Below are 24,575 nucleotides of genomic sequence, written 5' to 3'. Positions count from 1 at the left end.
TTGAATTTATTTGATAAAATTTTGTTAATAATCTTTTCTCTATATTCATGAGGGATATTAGACTAGTTCTCTGATCAGTCTTGCTAGGGGTTTATCAATTTCATTGATCTAAAAATACAAATTTTTGTTTAATTTTTCTCTACTGTTTTTCTGTTTTCAATTTCAATGATTTCTGCTCTGATCTGTAATATTCACAATATTCCCTTTATATTCTTTTATATTCTTTTAATATTAGTAGAATCTGTAGTGATGCCTGTTTGAAGGTAGGAAGGACAACATATAGTGTCAAATAATTATGCCATTTCAAATCTTGATGATAAAGAAGAAAAATGCTTTTGGGCTTTGCCTGTTTTTGACCTCCAGAATTTAATACAAGATCTCTTGCTTTCTTGCAATTATTTAAAAAGAGATAAATATATTATTTACCTAGTTAGGGGTAATAGAGAAATTTGCTTAATTGACATTTATATATTTGTCTGAATTTTTTAAAATACTATGAAAAGATTTTCCATATTTTGTCAGTATTGACTGTAAGCCTGAAGGCAATTATTACACAAATATTACCTAATATTATAGTTATTTGTATATTTGTATTATTTTTCTAAGTATACTTTTTGAGGCAAGGGATGGTATCTTATTTACCTCTGAATCTCTAACAGTACTATAGAGCATCATTCAGAGAAAATTCACTTATTTAACAATTTTATGGAGAATCTAATAAGTCCTAGGTACTATACAGGGTTTTGGGAATGCAAAGATGAGCAGAAAATGACTATTTGGATAATTTCTTCAGACCCGTGGAGAAGACCAACAGTAATCAAATCATCACACAAACAGAGGTAAATCAAACAATGAGGAGCACTGGATGGATCGTCAGGTGACATCTCTTACACAAGTTATTTCAAAAGTGATTAATGAAGAGAATCCTATAACAAAGAGGGAATCAGAACCTCTAATTATAACTTAGCCCACATTTTTAGAACCACTTTATCCAATACCTCATACAGAATTTCCTTCAGAACTAGCTTTTGAAGAACAGAGAGTATACCATCAGTTATTTCACACTGGAAACATTGTCCCTATCAGACAAGAAGAAAGGTCCAAAGGCATCTTTGCAGTAGTCCCATGAAGGTGAAATAGTCTTACAGAAACAGAAAAACGCTCAAAGCCATTTTTGTGAAAATGTAAACATTGAGAATTAATATATAGTAACTCCAAACCTAATGCCAGGATGAAACAAATTTGTTAAATGAAAGCACGTACTCATTCATTTAGCAAGTATCTGTCAAACATTTACCATGTGCAAATATGCCCCAGTCCCTATAAATACAACAGTAAAAGTCCCTGTGCACAAGAAGGGGACAGCATAAGGACGGGGACATATGTCGAACAAGCAAACAGACAACTTAGAGGCTTCTGATTCCCAGCAAAGGTAGCCTCCCATGTTGGTGAGTTACTTCTGTCCATCAGAGCAACTTGGATCCTTTATTCAACCAACAGAGATCAGAAGTAAGAAACATTTCCAACTTAATAAGATACCCTGTGCTTGTTGTACTATCGCATTACTGTCTCTCTACTTTTCTGTATCTTTTTCAACAGTGATTTTCAACCCTCTTAGCACAGAAAACCTTATTTGCTACCTTCATCATTTTAAACAACATACACATTCAGCAGCCAACCTAAAGAAAGGGGAGACTTTTCTCTGTCTGCAATCTATACCTACCTCTGTGTAGTAGCTTGAGCTTCTAATAAGCAGCCAGGGTTTCAAAGCTAAAGCTTACCTTTACCACAGATTAGGATAAAAATGTTTACATCTAGTCTGAAGAGATCTAGTCCAGCATCCCTAATCATACTATTTCAAGTAAATCCCCAAAGGAACACAGTTTTGTCTCCTCCAAAGCAGTTCGAATACCTCTAAAATATCAGAGCTTCTCCAGGTGCAATTGGTTTTTGTGTGAGTTTTATCATGGCCACTACAAGGCTTAGGGGCTTCCAACTACAGAATAAAAACTAACCTCTTTTGCCCTTCCAAACCTTCAAGAGAAAGAAAGGAAAGGAAGGAAGGAAAGAAGGAAGGAAGGAAGGAAGGAAGGAAGGAAGGAAGGAAGGAAGGAAGGAAGGAAGAAGAAAAGAAAAAAGAAAAAAGACAAGATAAGACTCCAGATAAATAGCTTCACAACAAACAAGGTCACTTCAAGAAAAGTCATTCAATTATACAGACTCTGATTACTGGTAACAACTTGAGAATCTTAAGAAATTTAACAACTTTGGCTCAAAACAATTAAATCGAACTTTTAATAAAATCACCCACTAGACTCAACACAGCTACAGATGCAAAAAGAATGAGGAGGCTTACTGATTAATTGTCCCTTCTGTCCCCCGTCCCCAATGCCAAACACATCAGATAGCAAATACCAAGGCTTTGTTAAAATTATAATTCATGAGAAAAGTCTGTTTTTCAGTGGCAAGATTATTACATTTAATTTTTCAATTTTGATCTTGAACTTTCCAAACACATAGAACTGATAATATAAACATATAACAAAATCTTTCCATTTTTTATATATATATATGTATATATATACATATATACACACATACACATATATATACACACACACACATATACATATATATATATGTATGTATGTATATTTGTATTTTGTTTACATAAGTCAAATATAAGAATTAGACCTTCAACTAATAGTTATTGACTTCAAGGTCATTTGGGGAATACAATCTTTTTATCAATAAAGGTTTTCTGGACAAGCACATTTTCTACATTATAATAAAATGACTAGTCACATATATTTCCTTCCTCAATCAACAGCTTGAAGTCACGGTAAATTTGGAAAATTCTTCAAAGAGATCCCTATCCCTACCTTGAGCACTGCATTAAAACCCCAAGAGGAAACCTGCTAGTTATCAGCAATGTAATTCTAACAGGAAGAGGTCCAAGCAGGAGCAATGGAGACTGTTGTACAAACAGACACCACCAACTCATATCAGGTAACAGAAAGGTAAATAGTACACTTCATTTCATTGTCTTATCTGCAGAACATACACATTGCTCTACATTTTGAGAGTGGTAAGCTACCTTCCAGCAAAACCATCATGGGGTGTTGTGTAATTAGTGCATATCGTTGGTGAAGGAATGCTTGAAAGAATTAATGGCTTAGTTTGGTACGGTAAAGCAAAATATTCATGTGATTTTTTAAAAAAATACAATGAGATACATTAAAAGTGCATCTTATTAGTAGGCAAATAAATCCGTTATGACAAATGGTGTTTCATTTAGTGGTTGGAGGTAGCTATCCCTTTAGTTAGCAAAACCACTTGTAAGATGGACACATATTCGAAGCTCTGAAATAATTTGATTTTTGAGAAAAATGAGAAACCATTATGCTTTAGAAAAAAAAATCACTCACTGACTCCTTTCCCATCTTCTTTTGTAGCCGTGTTTGCCACTGGACAGTCTGCATGACAATGGCTTCCCACCTTCTTTCAAGATTTACGATGATCAGCTGCATGGGCTGGTGGTCTGCACTCAGATTGCAGGTCTCCCCATCATCCAGAAGATGCTGGCACAATCTCAGGATGGAGGCCACTCCGCGACGTCGCTGCTTGATTTCACGACAGAGGGACTGCAACACAGGGAGGGACCGATCCATGAGTGTTTATGGGGCAGAGTTCCCTCAGACATGAAACACAACGCTTCCACTATAATTTCAAATTGTAATGTTGTGCTCAGCTATGAACAATCAAACAAGAAGGGCTCTGGGGTCATCATTAGATTGGAGGCCTCCTATAGATACCCAACTAATGCCAATGAATTTAGCTGGATCCCAATCCTCTTCCCTTCTTCACTGATTTCTCCATCTAAAATGTTGGGTCCCACTTTAACACCGAGGTGATTAACAATTAATAACTTAATGAAATAAATCATTTAGGTCATACGAATGTCAAACAGATTCGTTGTTTGATTCAAGGTCATAGGAAAAATAAAAAGACAGAAAAGTCCTCCAAATTGAAAATTGTCCAAATTTATTCTTCAACTGTTTTGGAGCCAAAAGTTTAATTTTTCTACTGGTTGGGAATAAGTTAAATAAGGTTGCAAAGAATTTTAATATATGATATCTATTATTTGAAAAATAAAAGGATAAACAACATTTCTCTTCCAAAGCTCGATTAACAAAGCACTAGTGCTCTGAAAACAAAAATTAGAATACTGGATTATTACTGCATTATTTGTTGGTTGCTGTGTTTCTTTTAATAGACTTTCACACTATTTAAGAAAGATATGCATGCATGAAAATAGTATTTTGCCCCTAGAAGCATTTGTATTGCTGCAGTGACCCTAAGCTGAATGATTCAAGCAAAATAGTAGATACATATGTCTAAAAATATTATATCTTTTCTTTGCCTACGGATAGTGTGTAAGTGATATTCTAATTCAAAGCCTTCAGGAGAAATGATGATTATATCCACAAACATCACTGAATTACTAATCTCTTTCTAAAGCCACAATTGGACTGTTCTAACAGTTAACAGATTGCTTATTAATCAACAAGGGTAAACGAGACAATGCAATTTCATTTAGTGCGAGAGTTTTAATGCTTAAAAGTATTTGTGCTTAAAATGTTAATCTAGATAAGGCTTCATTAGATGTCTTAAAATGATTAAGTGTGGTTCATTGAAATGTGCATGGAGTGGTAGTAGATCAGCAGGTGGACATTTCGTACAGATGTCCCACTTATCGATATAACACATGCTATAGCCATTTAAATGACCCTAACTCAGTAATAGCTGGAATTCTATTATTTCTGTAATGAGAGAATCCTGTACCTTTAATATTTCTGAATTTTAAATAAGGTGAATGACAAATTCCCAAACCTCTATTTATGGCAAAATATGACTAGGAATTTTATTACTCAATTTATACCGATGCAGCATTTTTAGTTATGTTTCCTGAACTTACCCTAATTTTTTTTTTCCTAGGGTTCATTATTATTTTACTGTATAACTCCTGATATAACCACCAGGTCTGACAAATTTCTTTACTGATGCTATTCATTAGTTCAATGCTGAATGAGGAGAAACCTCCAGACATTCCAAGAAAAAACTTGAGAGTCTAGTAAATCAACAGGCATTGTTTCTGACTCCTCTAATCTTACTAACTGCTACTTCCCCATCTCTCCCTCTTTTTCTCCCTCCCTCTCTCTCACTCTCTCTCTCTCTCTCTCTCTCTCTCTCACACACACACACACACACACACACACAAACACACACATAACTTTAATTTGCTCTCTCGCTCTAGAACTGTTGGACAAGTTAAATTACCAAGCCCACCTAATATCTGCCAATTTTTGGCCCAATGTTAAATGTTGCAATATAATAATATAGCCAACTGAAACTGGTTCAAATGAGTCCTATGAATATGAATATTGAGGATTTCTTTGTTTTTTGTTGTTGTTGTTATTGTTAATTTGTTAAAAATAAAGGGCTAGAAAAATCAAGAGATGCTTTTATGCCATAAAATTACATCTCACAAAAATCTTTGCAGTTGGCTAGAATAATAATTGCATTCCTCAAGTCAACAAGAGGTCCAAATGTTTCTTATCCAAATGAAAATTTGCCATGGATGACACTAAAGGGGAGTGTGGTGTGAGCACAGACATATCAGGTATCATTTACAAAGTAGCCTAAATAGGATTCATCTACCTCACAGGCTTTTGCAAAGTTCTGAACAGAACATATGAGGTTACTAGGGGGAATTTTCATAAAGGTCACTGGCCATAATTTTTTTTACAAGTATCTAGAATGTATCCAGTACTTCTGTATCTAGATGATCTCCAACCCACATCTTAATCCAAGTCAATCTAGGCGGTTTAAAACGGTTGACATTCAATATCTGATTTCTGGATCTTCACAATTCTGCAATTTTTTTTCTTTAAATATCCAAAGGACTTAGTCTACATTCTGGACTAATAATTTATCCTATTTGCATACTTGAGAAATAATAATACTTAAAAAGAAGGGGAAAATCGAGCACTTTATATGGCCAACTTATTTTTCAGTACTTTTTTTTATATATCTAGAAGATATTAAAAAAAATCTAGATATATCTAGATATATCTAGAATTGATAAAATAACATTCTTCCACCTAAATTGGTTTCCATGACAACCATTAAAATATACATATTTATTTATAATCACAAACATACTAAATAAAATCAGTGCCTATGCTAGCGATGTTTCTTAGAATCAGTAGTTTACATTATTTTCATGATAAACTATGCACAGAGAAATGTTAAATATAACTATATAGGAACAAATGATTATTATAACTATTTTTGGCTCACATTTTCAGAGAAAAGTACTTTTTAACAGAAACCCAAGCTAAGCAATCTAAGTGAGGCATAGAATTAAGAAAAACCTATCCCTGTCTCCCAGACCTCTTTGAATGTATCTTGTACCTTCCATCTGCTAGGCACTGTTTTAGGCACGGAAGCTTCAAAAAGGAGCAAGTTACTGTTTTTTTCTCTCAAAGAGCTGAGAATCCACTGGAGGTGGATTATACAAATAAGCACGATACCAAGAATAATGTAGAGAGGGAGATGCTAACAGAAGTTTGTGCAAGTTGCTATTGGGAGTTGGTGAAGTCCGCAAGATAAAAATGTGAGCCAGATGGTCCAAGTGGAATAGTGGTGGATATAAAGATAGAAGGCCCAGGAGCAAGCAGCCTGGGGCAGTGGGAGTGCTGAGTGTGTTGGGGAGAAGAGAGAGTGAAGCAGCTAGAAAAGGAAGTCAAGAACAGAAAGATTTGGAATGCTTTTCATTATTATCAATTTTGAGCATCTTCCTTGATATCTAACAAGATCATGTTGGTCCCCGAGCATACTCATATTGCCTCCCCAGAAAAGATTAAAGACAAGGAGAGGGAAAGGACATTTAAAAAGAGAGAAAAACAACTAATTATTAATACACCTAAGAAAGAGAGTCCAGACGCTTTTATATTTCATTATTCTTATTATGTGACAACCATTAGGCAATTTCTTCCCACAAGGCTACCTCAGTTAGTATGGAGGTAATTATCTTGGTATCATTTCATAATCCAATTGTTGGGATATAGTTTGGTGTGCTACTTTAAAATTTCTAATGACCTACTTTGCTTATTTTATATTTCTACTCAGTTTCTTCACGTGACTAAAAAGGCAGATTTGCTATAAAGAATGAGAAGTGTAGAAAAGTAAAACCAAAATTTCTAAATTATTTTTTCCTTTACAATGATTGGGTCTCCAACTCTCTAAACACATCTTTTTGGATAGATTGAGAATTGCCAATAGGCTGAAAGTTTTTGTTTTACACTTATAAATTGTCCATTTGATTTTCACTTCATCAATGATGGTGCAAAAGGATGTTTTTCATTAATTGGTCTTCTTTTTCTCTCTGTGGACTTCCTCTGTCAACTTTTTTGACTGTTTAAACTGCTCATATTATTAAGCTAAATGTGATGTAACATCATTCTTGACGTTGGCTCCAGTTTAACCCCATTAAAGGTACTTTATTGGTACTTTATTCTACATTATATATTAAATATATGTATAAGGCACACATATTGCATAGAATGAGTATATTTACTTGTGTAGCCACATTCTTGACATTAAACAATAGTGTCATCTATTACAAAAGGACATAAGTAAGCTTACAATAAAAGAACTATAATTAAACCAAGAACCAAAATGTGCAATAAATAAAATGTAAGAATCAAATAGGAAAAAGAGATATAAGGAGGAAAATAATATTTCAAAATACCAAAACCAAGCACATGTTAAAAACAGAGAGAAAAAAGTAAATCTAGCTGAGAAATTCCAAAGCAATTTGTCTCCATATTTCTTACATAATTTTATGCAGCAGGTTAATGTAACATCATTAGGTAGGTCAATATGAACTAAGTGGTGTGACCTCAGGTGATCTGTCAAATAAAAAATACATATATGAAATAATGCCATTTATAAAGTCAAACATGATTACTTATTAGACTGATCAATTGTTTAATGATATCTATTAAGTATGTCTTCTGTGTGGCAAAAAAATAAAGACGTTTCCATCATCACATATGATATGTACCTGCCTTCAATCTAGTTGGAGTGAGGAAGTATATGGAGAGAAACTGAAAAAAGACAGGTGAATTCTTCCAGTTTAAAGAGTGTCAAGCGGATAGCTCCATCTCCCTGTTGTAAGGGTTTCCTACACGTTTTCGTGTGTTTTTCTTTTTTCTTTTTTAATTTTCTAGAGCAAAGGTTTTAAGACTGTGTCCCCCAGACCAAATAGCCTTATTGGCACCTGGGAACTTGCTGGAAATGCAAGTCCTCTGGCGCTACATCGCACCTTCTGAATCAGCAACTCTGGGGTGGACCCGGGTGAGGCATAGTTTAATGAGTCCTACAGGTGATTACAATGCATGCTAAATTCTGAGAATTCTGGTCTATGGGAAACAGAAAAATATAGTTTTTCAGGTAAGGGGATTAATATAGTTGAGTAGCTTTTTTTTTTTTAAAGTATAGAAGCTATAAGTTCTGATTTTGGAGTCACACTGGTAGCAAAGAACCTAGGGATCATACCCATTGATGATCAATTTTTAAAAATTGTTATTAAGTTAAAAAATGAATCAATCAATAGATCTTTTTGGCCAGTGATATCTATATATTATTAGTATTTATTTGATGATTTCCATAATTTTCTATATAATTATTAAGAATGCTGACGTTAGGTTGTTTGAATATTATATTTGGAAATTTTGCTCTTTTTTGTCATTTTTATCAAATAAGTCATTTAGTAATGAATGACTAACACATATGGCATTGTGCTAAATTAAATATAAGTTTTAGTGTCAAAAAGTTTATATAGTAAAACAAAATCATGATAATTGTTTGAAAAGTACAAGATATCAGATGCAGGTAATTTTAATACCTGCAGTCATGGTTTAATAAGAATGTACAGCAGGTGGGAAATATGAGAGGCTATACTGGTACCTCTATGATTCTTCATAAGATGCTTTTGACTGGTTGGTTTGAGATCATTATTTTGGGGCAAAGTTCACAAAGATCACAGAAATGATATTTCTTGTAGCAATAAACATTTATAGGCTATCAATTATGTGCTGAACACCATATTTTTCATGACAGGATTGGCATTGGTGGATCTGTTCTTAAGTGCTTGTAATTTGTCTGTAAAGAGAAGATGCTGCCTCCTCAAAGCGAGAGAAATCAACTTAAGACAAAGGTTTTTGATAAGATCTAACTCATCAGGTTCTTGTAGGTTTAATATGAGGTAAGGGAAGTGATGTGCTTTGTGACTACGGAGGCTGTGACCCAAATGCATGGTGTGATTGATATACATGCTAAATGATGGGCATTGGCTTGAAGGAAAAGAAAGATCATGACTAGCTGGAGTAGACAGATTAAAATTCATGGGATTAGAATTAGGGTGTGAAAGTTGCTGAAGATCAAAAAGGTGAAGGGAAGGGAGGACAGGCATTATAGCTGGGAGATTCGCATAAGAAATGGTCAAGAAACCACAATCTTTGTGACATTTAAAAATGGAATGGGAATTCAAGTGCAATATGATGATAATCATAATTCCATTATCCATCCATCCAAATGTACTTATTGAGTGCCTCCTGTATGCCAGGCATTGTTCTCAGTGGTAGGGGTATAACAGTGAGCAACCAGATTTCTGCTTTCATCAACTCTACATTCAAATGTGTGTGTGTTGGGTGGGGAGGGCGGTGGTGAAAGGCTGGAAATAAGGCAAATAAATATACAAGAAAATATTGGATAGTGGTAACAGCTATAAAACAAAATAGCAGGTGATATGATAGAAAGTGGCGGGAGGAGAAGTTACTTTAGATTAAATCAATAAAGCTTCTCTGAGGAGGGGACACCACATAATAACAAGTTCAGATGCACAAATATATAATATAACTTATGCCGGAATAATTTAGACAAGACAATGTATATAAAATCAATGCTTATTTTATGATAAGTATAGAGTGTTAATGATTAAAGATTGAATGCTTACCAATAATATGGAATTAAAAAGCTCTTGATACAATTTAGTCATGAAAAAATAGTCTTTTCAACAAATGGTGCTGGGACAACTGGATATCTACATGCAAAAGAATGAATTGGACTTCCGCCTCACACCATATGCAAAACTAACTCAAAATGGATCATGGACCTAAATGTAAGAGCTACAACTAAAAATATTTTTTTAAAAAATGTAGAAATAAGTCTTTAGGACTTTGGGCTAGGCAATAGTTTTTTAGATATGACACCAAAAGTGCAAGCGACTTAGACAACTTAATCAGAATTAAAAACTTTTGCTCTCCAAATGACATCATAAGAAAAGTAAAAAGACAACCCAAGAATGGGAGAAAATATCTGAAAATTTTATATCTGATAAAGAACTTGTACCTTGAATATATAAATAACTTTTAAAACCCAACAATATAAAGACAAGTAACTCCATTTTAAAAAGGGGCAAAATACTTGAATAGACATTTCTCCAAAGAAGACATACAAATGGCCAATATACACATGAAAAGACATTCAACATTATTAGCCAGCAGGGAAATGCAAATCTAAATCACAATTAGATAATACTCTACCCCCACTAGGTTGGACAAAACAAAAAACAAACAAACAAAACAAAACAGAAATAACATTGGTGAGGACATTAGGAAATAAAAACCCTCATATGCTCCTCGTGGGATTGCAAAATGGTGCACTCGCTTTGGGAACCAGTATGACATTTTCTTAAGAAGTTAAACATAGAATTACCACATGATCTAACAATTTCTTTACTAGGTATATGCCCAAAAGAATTGAAAATGTATGAAAAACACACAGAAACCTGTAGACAAATATTCATAACCACATTATTCATAATAGGTAAAAAGTAGAAAAAACCCAAATATCCATCTATGAATGAATGGATAAAAACTGTATGTCGATACAACTAAATATTATTTGACAATAAAAAGGAATGAAGTACTGATACATACGACAATATGGATGAACTTAGAAAATATTATGCTAAATGAAAGAAGCCAGCCATGAAAGAACCACATATTGCATGCTTCCTTTATATGAAATGTCCAGAATAGCCAAATGCATAGAAATAGAAAATATATTGGTGTGTGCCAGGGGTTGCGCCAGGGGAGATAGTGAGTGACTACTAATACATAAGGAGTTTCTTTATTTGGGGGGTAGGGGGTGTGTGAAACATTCTGAAATTAGATTTCATAGTATGTAAATTATAGCTCAATAAAGCTGTTATTTTTTAAAATCACTTGGTAGGTCCAGGTATACATTATCAACTACACAACTGATGATATAATCAGAACATTTACCATTTCTTTAGGGCGTGTCATGAGAACAGACACTATGATATTACTAAGACCATCCCGTCATAATGGTTTTGTAATCATGGGTCAATATACAGATTAATACACTTACGAATACAAACTTTGAGCTTTTATTTCGTTTTTTAAAAAGTAGTGGCTATAAAATTTCCTGGGATAGAATCATAAATGCAAAGCTATAAATCTCAGATAAGACATTATGCTATATAACAAAAATAATGCAGGGCCTTTTTAAATACAGCTGTCCTACTTCTAGAAATATCATAAAACATAAACAGAAAAGTATACTTAGAAGACCATGGACCTGGAAAAAGAGTTGAAGAAAATGTGAAAGTCGAAGAATGTTAGTTAAGTCTAATTATTGCAGTGATGAGTTTCATATATAATCATACACATCTTATGAAATTGTAATCTATCGTCTTGTTGGTGTCAGTACAAAAATGAGAGACCTGATATGTCAAATATACTTCACATACTTTACAAAAGATCATTCCGAGTTGACTATATGTATCTGAACCAATACAAAATAAAAATAACATTATGTTCTCTTTAAATACTTAATCAAGATATACTTAAAAGCAAAATAATCAACAATTATTGAGTCTTATTAATTGCTAGAGCACTATTCTTAGAATTTTATTAGCTATTTTTCACTACTCACCTATGCTAATGACAAACTTTTTTTATATTTCTGTGTGCTATGCATTTTTAAGGTATTTTATATATATTGACTTATTTAATCCTCACAACAGTACTATGAAATATATATTATTATCATCTACCTATTTTACAAATGAGGAAATGGAGGCACAGAGAGGTTAATTAACTGATCAGAAATAACACAGCTAGTAAGCAGCAAAGGTAGAATTTTAACCCATGCAACTAGAATTCAGAGCCAGTTCACAAAACCACTATACTACATTGCCTTTTATAGGAGCACTAAAAAAAGCTTATAAGATTTCTCCATTATCAGAGTATCTCTACCCCTGACTTCTAACTAGAAGTAGCCCAGAGCCATAAAATTATTGTTAATAAAGAGCCAACAACTTCTTCTGTATATCTTTCAGGGGTCTATTTATACCCATTCCTTGGCTTGCAAATACGTTAAGAATTAGTAATCTATGCAACTCTTAAGGGTGGTGATGATGGCAGAAATGGGAAAAATACTAATTCATTCATTGAACAAATATTTATTGAACACCTATAATAATGGGCACTTTTCTGAGTGTTTGAGATACATCAGTGAACCAAATAGACAAAACTTTCTTCTCTCAAGGACCTCATATGCTAGTAGAAAGTGGGAGAGAATCTCTTTTCTGAGAAAGACTGTAATTATATAAATAATAAAGAAGAGATTGAACAAAAACAGAAAACATTCATTAGGCAAATGATTATCAAAGTTTCCAATAAGAGGTCAGCTGACAGCTCCATGCTTGAGCCAATTATGTGCTTAACTTAACTATACCTAGTGTATAAATGTTGAAAATAAGAATTTCCATCCTAAAATTGTTAAAGAGTAATCTTCAAAATAGCCAAAAAATTTAAAATACCTCAAGCGAAGTATGAATGATGACTTGCATATTTTAAAGAAAACATGAGTAAATGACATCTGCATATTTCAACTGATTCCAAACTTAAAAGACAATGTCAGCCAATATAGGAACTCAGCTCAGTTGCAAACCCTGGGACTTAATCTATATTGAAGCTAAATATTCTATAAGCATGCAGTGAAGTGCAAAAAATAGCAATTGAAAAATGACATGATTAAATGGCATGACATGCAATCATTTGCTCTCAATTATATCAATGTATCTTCTTCATTTCTAGGAGTCAGGCAGAAATATTGTTTTTTAAATGCCTCTATTAAATTGGTCACCAATAATAAAATAGATGAGAGTCCTAATAAGCTCATTTACATAACATACATCATACACTACAAAACTATTCTCTCCAAACAGTTTTGCTCATAGATTTGTCTCCTGGTTGTCATGAGCTTTTGCTACATTAGCAGATTTTAAAAGCATAATACTGCCGTCAGGGCCATTTGTAGAAAAATGTTTATGAAACTTTCTAGTTAACCCTTGGCAGGATCCTTATTGCTAATTATGGAAAAGGTGTTGATATAATATCTTGGCTGTCACATTTTATTATGGTGATGGTAGAAGCAGAATCTAGGTCTGACATTTTGGAAATATCATCTAATTGCAAGTCAGAAACAGAAAATGACAGTTTAAAGTAGATTATAACTTCTTTCAAAATAACAAACTGGTTTATTTAATGTAAAAACTAGATTTTAAAAATAGCATTAAAGCCCCCTGAATTGGTTTACCAAGCACATCTCTATCAGCTGTTTGAAGAAGGTCTGGGATGTGTGCCAAAATAGTTTTAAAATTGTATATGACAATATAAGTCTAGATTCTAACACTAGATGATTGTTTATAACCATTTGAAATCAAAAAATTTCACCAAATACTTTCTTTCTTTCTTTTTTTTTTTAAATCAAATCCCCTCTTTTCATCTAGGTAGCAGTGAGGTCCAAAGGTCAATCACCTTTACTGCCCTGGCCTAATTAGCCTGACCTTTGGCCTAGAAAAATATCACTTTCTTTTTGCAATCTAGTATCCTCATCAATCAAGACCAATCATTAAGGGCCACCAGGACTATTAATACCATAAATTTTTGGAGATTCTTGGAAGAATGGTGTCATCAAGGAAAAAGCTATCATTCTTTTATATTTTTTATTCCCCTACCAACATCTTCTCTTACAGTTAAATAGTTAAATAGTAAAACACTTTTATGTTTTAATTGTTTGTACCGTCATCTGTTGAAAAACATATTAATTGTATTTGGAAAGGAGTATTTACATTCCTCTTAGCTATCTTTTAGCTGTGGACCAAAATATAATATCCATTCTAAAAATGCAGACACTCATTGTGTTATTCCATGAAAGCTGTTGTTATCCCCGTGTGGCATTCTTTAATTTCTTTGTGACTTTTCCTACAATAGGTTAACTACTTTTAAATATGTTTGTTTTTAAGAATCAAGCTCAGTGGTTATGTGCTTAGTTCATATTCACATGTAATTAGTAATATGTTACATACTTCCTTTTCTAAATTAAAAACACTATTAAAATTCGAGACATACAAAACAATATGATGATTAAGTTACTCTAAAGAAAACTGTAATAGCTTACAGATTGCTTGTATCATTACTAAAATGCTGGTATCTATTACAGAGTCTCCCTGGAATAAAGAATTCACTTTTGGCAATAATCTTTTAAAAACATGTCCATTATTGTTAAAATGCTAAACTAGTCTGCAATTATAGAAAGGTAACTTTTAGCAATAAAGGGGAAAGGGTGCTAGATATAAATGGAACTTATCCATTATATTACAAAATACCTTTTCTTAAAATCTTACAATCACTCCTTTATAAGCAGATAAGGCATTAATTGCCATTTATTTCTACATTATTATATTTTGAATTCTATTTACAACACCCGCTGTGCTTTTTATCTCTTATTGATTCCATGGGAATATTTCAAAGTAATTTGGGGGAATGGACGAAGGTGATTTTCTTCTCTAAGTTATCCATCAATGCCGGCTACCTGAACTCATTTGTGCTTTTAATGGGTCTTGCGTCTTCACCGGCCAGGTCAGAAGAATATCCAATACAGTTTTGTGGAGAGGAAGAAAAGAATTCTATATGACAATCTACAGCATGATACACCCTTTAGGCTAAATCTATGAAAGAAGGATCATTGTAAAGACCACACCTGCAGAATGAAATCGTATTAAGAAGGAAAGCATGAGAACACAGTAGCAAGGATGACCCAAGAGGAATCCCCAGGGATACTGTGGAATACCCAGGAGAAGCCAGATTATTGGACAGTTAGTTTCATGACTCACTCAACTCTGCTGCATGGTATTTCTCTAGCTCTCTCATCAACACACAGTGGCTATTCTTCAATGCCCTCTTTTAAAAACTCCTATTTGTCCTGGCTAACTTACTCTTTGTTTCCTATGAAGCCATTCCTAGAACTCATCACAAAGCTCAGAGTATTACTTGAAATATAACAGCTAGGAATTGGTATTTTGGGGACTTAGTCCCATTATTTCAGAATCCTAGAGATGAAAAATAAATGAATTTAAAAACTCTAAGGACACAACAAGAATGCAGGACGAGAGTTAGGCTGTGGGGAATAACACCACTTAAAAAGGAGGAAAATGATATGAGGAACAAAAAGTCAACCTCAGAAAGACCCATCTGCTTATTCATTTATTCCTCCCTAACCTAGAAGAAGCTTAGGTATAGATAGCTCTATAACTTCATATTTTTTATTTTATTTTGATAGCATCTAAAATCAATAGGACATTTTTCTGTGAGTTTGGACCACTGTGAATTTGCTTCTTAGCTTTTCCCTTTGTGTTTGTGATGGACGCCCAGGGCAATTTGACTCTTTTTCATCAGTTTTCAGTATTCCCAGATGTGCTGTATTACTAACCACACTCTCAGGGTCATTTAGAAGTTTAACTAATATATAAAGGCAAAATACTCTTCAACTATTACATTAGGTGGTATAGAGATGCTAACTAAATATTAATCTACTGGTAAATTTCTATAATGATATTTAGTTCAAAGCTAAATAATAAACCTTGTGAAAGAAAGTGTAATAAGAACGTCATTCTTTAAACACTCCTAGAGTTTTTAAGAGAATTTTTTGAGAGCATTTTCTTTAATAAAGCTAATTTTCCTTTTAGAGAATATATTTTCTTCTGAGAAGGAACACCCATCTTTCTCCCGCCTGCCACCCGAAAGAATATTGAATACACTGGTGGGGGGCAGTCCTCTCATTCATCCCACCTAATATTTTGGCAGCAAGGGAGAATATGTCACCTGAGCATAAAAGTGTTTTAGTTGAACATTTGAGAAGCAACTGAGATTAAGAGAAAAATGACAACTTAGTCTTCTCTCAGTCTGGCAATAACTAGCTATGTAATCTCAAATCATGTAACTTTTATGTACCCTCAGTACCCTTTCTCCAAAAAGCAATGATCTTTTAGCTTTTAACATCTTCTGGCATCAGATTATTATATCACCTTATTCTGTTATAAGACAGAAAAAATATTATATGGAAGTCTGAAATAAACTTTTAAAAATAATAAAATAACAACCTTGAATATCTCTCAAATCAGTTGCAAGTTGACTCTCATAACCTCTAATGAGCTTTTAGGAATGATCGAATATTAATTTTCTTTTGCCTTCTGTCATTTTAATTTATTTTCCTTTTCACTGACCTGAACCGTGGGCAACTGCTTTAATTGGACAAGTGTGTTGTTTGCAATCCCTTACGTGAATCAACCTTACTTGGTCTCAGATTCTGCTCTTGGTCATCTTCTAACATCTTCAAAGTCTAATTCCAAATATCTTTATAGTGAGAACCATATGCCTAAACAAAGCACACAAGATTGAAAATTTAATTTCCATTGTTGCTTTCGTAAAGCTTTGAAGTTTATTGCACCAGCGTTTTATTGAAAGTGAGAATGGCATGGTTGAATGGCTACCAATTGGTTCTCTTGCTGGTTGGTCTTGACTCACAGATAAAGGACTGAATGAGTCTTGAAACATCCTTCCATTCTTAAAAGTCATTTTTCCTGTCATGACTGAGGGCAATAAAGAAGAACATTTTGAGAAAAAGAAGAGAGCAGGAGGAGGAACGGCCTATCCTGCTTTCCAAAGGGGCTTCTAACACCAGAACTGCCAATCTGTTTTTGCACTTATCCTCATGACATTAAATTCAGAAAGAAAGAAAAATATCCTTGGGGAAGAGAATTTGATATTCTAAATGTACAGGGTATAAATTAGGATTTAATCAACAGTTTAGAGCATCAGTGAAATTAAGAGAGATAAGTTAGGCTATTTTTTTTCCAGATGGGAATAATGATTTATGCTTCTGCCCTATCTTAGAGAGGTTTTGGGAGGATTAAGAAGCTAATGTCTGTAAAGCTCTTTAAGCTCCTCGTATGGAGGTGCAACATAAACACAAGGTGAAAAATGATAGCAAACTCTATACTGAGATGAACTCCTGAGAGTAAACACCCTGGAAATGAGAAGCTGTTGTAGGCAAAGATGGTAAGTCTCTGAGTTCCAATACCAGAGGAGCTTTGGTTTGTTGTCATATGTATTTTTAATACTGTTTAAAATAGTACTTTATAGTATTAATAAGCATTTCTACATTTCCTATTAATCATAATGTCCCTTGTGATGATCATTTTTTATTTCTATTCATCAAATGAGATAGGCTTATTATCTCTTTTTATAGAGGAAAAATTGAGATGTGAAAATTGCAAAGACATTAATGATGACTCACATGAAATCACTGGTTCAATCTTATTGGACTATGGCCTGGATTAGGATTCAGTAGATGTGGGCCGCCATCTGGCTCTGGCTCTGGTTCTGGTTCTGTCCTGGGTGAGTCATTTAATTTACCAGAGACTTGGTTTTCTCTTCTTTGGAAGAGAAGTTTGAGCTAGCTCAATGATCTCAGGTCCCATCTCGTGATGAAATTCTACAACCTGCTAACTACTTCGTGAATATCTAGTGACCCTAAGATATTGTCTATGGTACTATGAAAGGCATGCCAAACAAATGGAACTTCAAGACAGTTCCTCCTTTTAAAAATTGTATACTCTTAAAACAGCAATGAAATACCACAGCATACCTACCTATTAGAATGGACAAAATTCAGAACACTGACAATATCAAATGCTGGTGAGCATATGGAAAAACAGAATCTCTCATTCACTGCTGGTGGGAATGCAAAATCATACCAGCACTTTGGAAGATAGTTTTGTAGTTTTTATAAAATAAACATACGCTTACTAAAAGATCCAGGAAACATGCTCCTTGGTATTCACTAAAAGGAGTTAAAAACTTATATTCACACAAGAATCTGCATATGGTTGTTTATAGCAGCTTTATTCATAATTGCCAAAATTTGGAAGCAACCAAGATGTCTTTCAGTAGGTGAATGGATTAATAAACCATGGCTGGCCAGAACATGGAAGCAACCAAAGTGTCCTACGACAGGTGATTGGCTAAAGAAGCTGTGGTATATAGATATATACCACATATATATATGGTTGAAAATCACAGGATATCACATATGTGGGATATAAACCTAAAAGCAACAAATGAACAGGACAAACAAACAGAGACTCATGGACATGGACAATGGACTAGTGGTTACCAGAAGGTAGAGGGGAGGGGAGAGGGAGAAAATAAAAAAATAAAATTTTGAAAAAAATAAGACGACATTTAATCTGGGAAAAAAAATTAAAAAAAAAAATAAAACTTTTGCTCTGCATTGCTAAAAATAAAAAAAAAATTAAAAATATAAAATAAACTATGGCACATCCAAACAATAGAATATTATTCAGTGTTAAAAAGAAATGAGCTATCAAGCCATGAAAAGATATGGAAGAATCTTAAATGCATATTAGAGTATGAAAGAAGCCAATCTGAAAAGGCTGTGTACTGTATGATTCCAACCATATGACTGTAGAAAAGGCAAAACTACGAAGAGTAAAAAGATCAGTGGTGGTTGCCAAGGGCTGGGGCAGGGAGTGGAGGTTGGGGAGAGGGGATAGAAATGAATAAGTGACACACAGAGGATTTTTAAGGCAGTAAAAATACTCAATATGATGGATACATGTTATTATACATCTGTTCAAACCCACAGAATGTACAACACCAAGAGTGAACAGTAATATAAACTATAGACTGTGGGATTATGATATCTTAGTATAGTTTAATCAATTGTAACAAATGCACCACTCTGCTGGAGAATGTTGATAATGGAGAAGGCTACGTATGTGTAGGGGAAGGAAGTATATGAGAAATTTCCATGCCTTCCCCTTGATTTTGCTGTGAAACTAAAAGTACTCTAAAAATATAAAATCTCAAAAAAAAAATTTACACTTTAGTTTGTTGACAGATACATAAATTCATACCTATATACACTCGAATAAAATTTAAATAAGCATGTGAAACAACACAGGAATTTCTTCAATCACTTATTTCTAGGCCTCCATGCACATACTATTCTATTTATCCTCCCCTTCCTTCACTTTAGAACTCAATTTAGAATCGCTCACTCTAGGATCTTCCTTGCCTCTCCCCACAAGAACATACCCTCCCTAGGAAAGTCCCATGTGCTTCCATAGCACATTATGTTATCTCCCGTGAAAGCCCATGCTACATTCAATTTCACTTGCCTGCTGACTTGCCTATATCTCCCTTTAGACTGTGTGTTCCTTGTAAGAGGACAATGAATGATTGACCACAGTACCCCAGTGCCCAGCACAACACTTGACATAGGTGTTTGCCTAAGAGATTGGTGTTGAATGAATTAAAAATATCTCTATCTACACTCCCCAAATACTTTTGAACTGGCTTCTCTTTTTTAGGTACTAGAACTCTTCCGTCCTCACGCAAGTTCTATTACTTTCAGTACCTGTCATTGAAGATTCTCTTCCTCATTTAAAGGGGACTATGGGCTGCTGCAGAGGCAACAACATTCCAGGGAGGAGGCTTTTGTTGGGAGTGAGGGCTTTTCCTCACTCGTATCAGCAAAGCAGTTCCCAAATCTTGTCAACTCTAACCCTGAGGTCTCTTAATTAAGCTTCCTCTCTTCCACTATAACTATACTATTTCAAGTGTCCATGATGTACTGCCTAAACTACAGAATAGCTACTTTCTAATGGGGCTTTCTCCCTCCAAGCTGATGGATACATAGCTCTATGACTACTCTCCTGCTCTGGGACACTGAGGAGTGAGACAGGTGTAAGCTCCTAGGCTTGCTTTTAATCTCACCTGACATTAGACATGTAGGTATCACTATGCTTCAGTATCAACAGATAAATTTGCTAACTCCTGTATATGATCTCTACTTTCTCGATTTCAATAAAACTAAAGGAAATCTAAATTTTCCTTTCCTTTTTTATTTGGGCCTGAAATATTTGTACAGGGAGTCACTTAAAGAATCTCTCAGAGAGTCTATCTCAACACCCAGTATTAGAAAACAAAAGCTTCCTCCTTGAGAATAACAGACATAGAAAACCAACACAGAGACTAACGGACATTGTAGTTCAAAAGAAGGCCCAATTTGAGGACTCAAAGCAACAGACTAATAGACTCCTTTTGAAATAGAATTACATAAGGAAAAAAAAAAAACCTTAGAAAATTTCAATCCATTTCTTAAAAACATGCACAAGGATATTGCATCCATGGTGCTGAGGTAGGCACTTTTGAAGATGGAACAAATTAAGATCAGTAAAGATTGTACAAAGATGAAAAGAACTTTTGTTGAATTAATAATTGCAATGAAGACAATAAGCTACAAAATTAGGTACTGCAGAAACACAAAACAACCTTGAAAATTCTACCAGAAGTCCCTGGATAAAGAAGTGAAAAGAAGAACTGATTTATTTAAGTGAAGGAAGGATCCAGGGGACTCAATATGCGCAGAATAGGACTTCCAAAAGGAGAGAACAAAACTTATGGAGAACTGGTAATAACCAAATCGTAGGCAAAACTTTCCGATCTAGTTTTCAAAATTGGTTAGGACTCACTAAGTTTCAGCAAAAGAAATAAAAAGAGACCAATACCCAGTCACATACAGGTGAAAAACAAATTTACTTTGTGAGAACAAAAATCAAACTTCTCCTTTCTGACTATAAATGCTAAAAGCAGTTTTGATGGCAGAAGATTACACTCCCTGTAACAAAATTTTATATTCAGCCAAGCTGTTGTTTATATGGGAGGTCAAGTAAAATACATTTCATATATGTAACGGTTCGTAGAATATACTAGGAATGTACTTTTCCTATAAAAATTATTAGAAGACAATCCAGTAGTCAGTACAAGAATAATTTTAAAAAATAAAAAGCATGGTATATAAAAAACTGATGTTGAGCAACAAAACGAGTATTATAAAGAATTCTAAATTACTTTTTATATTCTTATGAAACATAAATGCAAAAAGAAATTGAAAGTATGAGAAATAATTTAATTATATTAGTAAAATAATATTAATTAATAATTAAATTCAAGATTATATCAACAAAAATGGAGAAATAGGGTGAAGAATGAAGAAAAAAAGTAAGTCAAGTTCTCATTTTAAAATTGGCACCAATTAGAACCGATTCATTCTTGTTTTTGGAAAAAAGGAAATATCAAAAAAAAAACCCTTCAATATACTAGATTAAAAATTAAAAAAACAATCTGCCTCATAGCAAAATATTTAAACAAAACAACAGTGTAAGCTTTATGCATTACTAATAGCCAGGCCAGTGCATACCACATGGAAGGTATCCAGTAAATATTTATTCAGTGAATAAATGAATGACTATGTTGAGATGAAAGTTCAGCAATCTAAATCAAGAAAATAAATGTAAATGGGTTTAGGGTTCTTATTTAAAGATACAGACTTTCAGATTTGATTAGAATGCAATTTGTAAGAAATTCACCTAAAATAATACACTAAAAATTGGTAGCAAAAGGACAGGAAGGATATTTTGAGCCTTTAGCTATGTTGTGAAGGACTTCAAGGCACTTAAGAGATGAGAAAGGAATTAAGTCTAGGCCTCTGACTGCAGGGTCTCTGGTTAGTTCTGTTAGATTCAAATCTTCTATTTCTTCAACCTATTAATTTTAACCAAGAGCTTTATGTCTTCTGTTTCTTACAGACCTATACATTTGCTTGTCATCACTGCATCGGCAACTTATTAGTATATTTCTTTCTACTTTTAAATCAACCAAGTCTTGATGATTTATTGTGTGTGTGTGTGTGTGTGTGTATAAATATATATTACTTATGCCACTATCCTCACTGAAATTCATAACTAGGAAGACCTTTTCCATTTTAGATCAGCATCTCTATTCAAATTACAAAGGTATTATAATGTTAGAAAGGAAATGGGTACAAAGGGGAAGCTGGCTACCATGGTGCCAAAGGCAACAGCACTGCAACTTTGGTTCAAAAGATGCCTTTGTCCTATGGAAGCATCATTTGCAATGAAGTAAACACTAATCCTGGTATACAGAATTGGTTATATAAACAGAAGTTCTGTGCCAAACTGAAAGTGCTGTTTAGAAGAATCGAATGGCATCTATAATCGAATAAATTTACCCATGGAAAAAGTTGGCTATTGTAGAACCACAGAATGTTAGAGTTGAAGCGAAGCCTTTCAGTCCAAAAACCTAAATTTACAAATAGAGAACATCAGGCAAAGAAGAGAGATATTATTTACCGAGATTACACAACTTAAAATCCTAGATCAAAATGTTGCCAACTAACAGAGCCTAGTGAAAATATTGAATTTTTTTAAATTAGTAAAGTATTAAAAATAAATTATTAACTAGTACATCATATAAGGACGAAGTAGTAGCATAGTTAGAGATGACTGACAATTCAATAGGAACACTAAAAAAATAAATTTTGTTTGTCTCCTTAAGTGAAAGTCTAATTGTGTGTGTGTGTGTGTGAGTGTGTAGGGCGATAATCTGGTAGAAATAAGAGGAAGATAAAAAAGGAGTGTTTACAAAAGGCCAGGGAGGCAGAAAGTAGTGAAGAAAATAGACCCTAAACTAACTTTTTCCACCTTGCTCAAAAGCTGGAAAGTAGACTACTAGTGTGGAGACCCTCCTTTAGTAATCTGGGACCTGGTTTTCTGCATCCCCAAAAAGCTGTCCTTTCTATAGCAAAGGGCAAATTTAGGAAGTATATTAACTTCTTTTAGTCTAGTCTCTGAAGAAAACAGTTCTCTTGGGGTTTTTAAATGGGCATGGGTCAATGACTCAACTAATACATATTATTTCTTATAGATCATACAACTCACCTGAAGTAACTGAACCCCTATAAAATTTTCTTTATATGTTTACTATTTATCTATTTACTTTATGGGTTTACTCTGCTGTATTAAAAATAGAGGCTTAAAAATAACAGAACTGTGCTATAGTAATTATAATGCTGATGGCTAAAACATAGAGAGTTCTTATGAGGTGGGCTCTATTTTAAGCAGCTTTCATATATATTATCTCATTTAACACTCATAACCACTCTACAAAGTTAGTGCTATCTATTATTATTCCCATTTTAAAGATGCAAAACCTGAAGTATTAAGGAAATTATGGATTATAAATAGGTAGAGCCAGGGTAAACCCAACTGTCTTGAACCCACATGCTTAAGCCTCTGCACTGTGATGGATCAGATTCACTGCTCTAATCCTACATTTATCTAAGTAGAGAACATGAAGACACCTTTGCAATTTTGTCCTCCCAGTTTCTTCCTAATTTAAGTTTATTAACGAAAACAACATTTAAGTAATGTTAAAAAATCAATTAAGAATAGAAATATTCATCACATTTCAGAGCCTAAATGCAGTTCTGTCTGATTTTCTAGGAAGCAGTGAAGTAAGGAGGGGGCTCTCTCTCCCTCATCTTTCTAGAATAGCACTGCAGTCTCAACTTCCATGAATCTGACAGCAGTAATACAATCAACACATGGCTATATCTTCACATCCACTCTGGGGCAGAACCCCTCACTTGATAGAAATTATTCAGCATCTTACTCTAGTAAAAGGTTTACTCAGAAAGAATTAGGCTTTTGTTGTTTCATTTTCTTTTATTTTAGAAGGCTGCACTGAGACTGCCTATAAAAATTTCCTGTGGTCTTCCCACCACCCCCAGATGGTAGTGTGAATAACATTTATTTAAATCTATCTTTGAATTTCAACCTTAACCCAGCCAATTATTTTTATAAGGCAGTTCTAGATTGTATCCAATTACTTAAATTACTTCCAAAGAAGTGTTAGGTGATGGATTTTTATATGTGGTAGGGAATAAATATCTGATAAAATGTGAATTCTATATTTTCTTTTGATAAACATGTGGTTAATATAATAGTGTTTTTTTAAAAAAAAAATTATCTAGGATATATAGAAAGGATTAAATCCTATCTGACGTCTGTAGATTTAGAAAGCATTTTGCATGCTTTTGTGACAACCAGACTGAATTACTGTGATTCTTTGTTTGCAGCTTTGCCAAAAGCACCTCACAAAGTCTATAATAGCTCCAGGACACAG

The 24,575-nt window shown here is 33.8% G+C and overlaps 1 protein-coding gene across 1 annotated transcript in view; it reads right to left on the bottom strand.

The window, feature by feature from the left end:
* The window catches only part of AKAP6 (A-kinase anchoring protein 6), a 420,713-nt gene that overhangs the window by 26,174 nt on the left and 369,964 nt on the right, over nt 1-24,575 (bottom strand). The window contains exon 12 of the mRNA XM_006906869.3: nt 3,429-3,644. Coding sequence (XP_006906931.1) covers nt 3,429-3,644 — 216 coding nt within the window. The remainder of the gene's footprint in view (nt 1-3,428; nt 3,645-24,575) is intronic.

Source organism: Pteropus alecto, unplaced genomic scaffold (assembly GCF_000325575.1).
Source record: "Pteropus alecto unplaced genomic scaffold, ASM32557v1 scaffold171, whole genome shotgun sequence".
NCBI lineage: Eukaryota > Metazoa > Chordata > Mammalia > Chiroptera > Pteropodidae > Pteropus > Pteropus alecto.
This window is presented reverse-complemented; position numbering and strand designations above follow the sequence as displayed.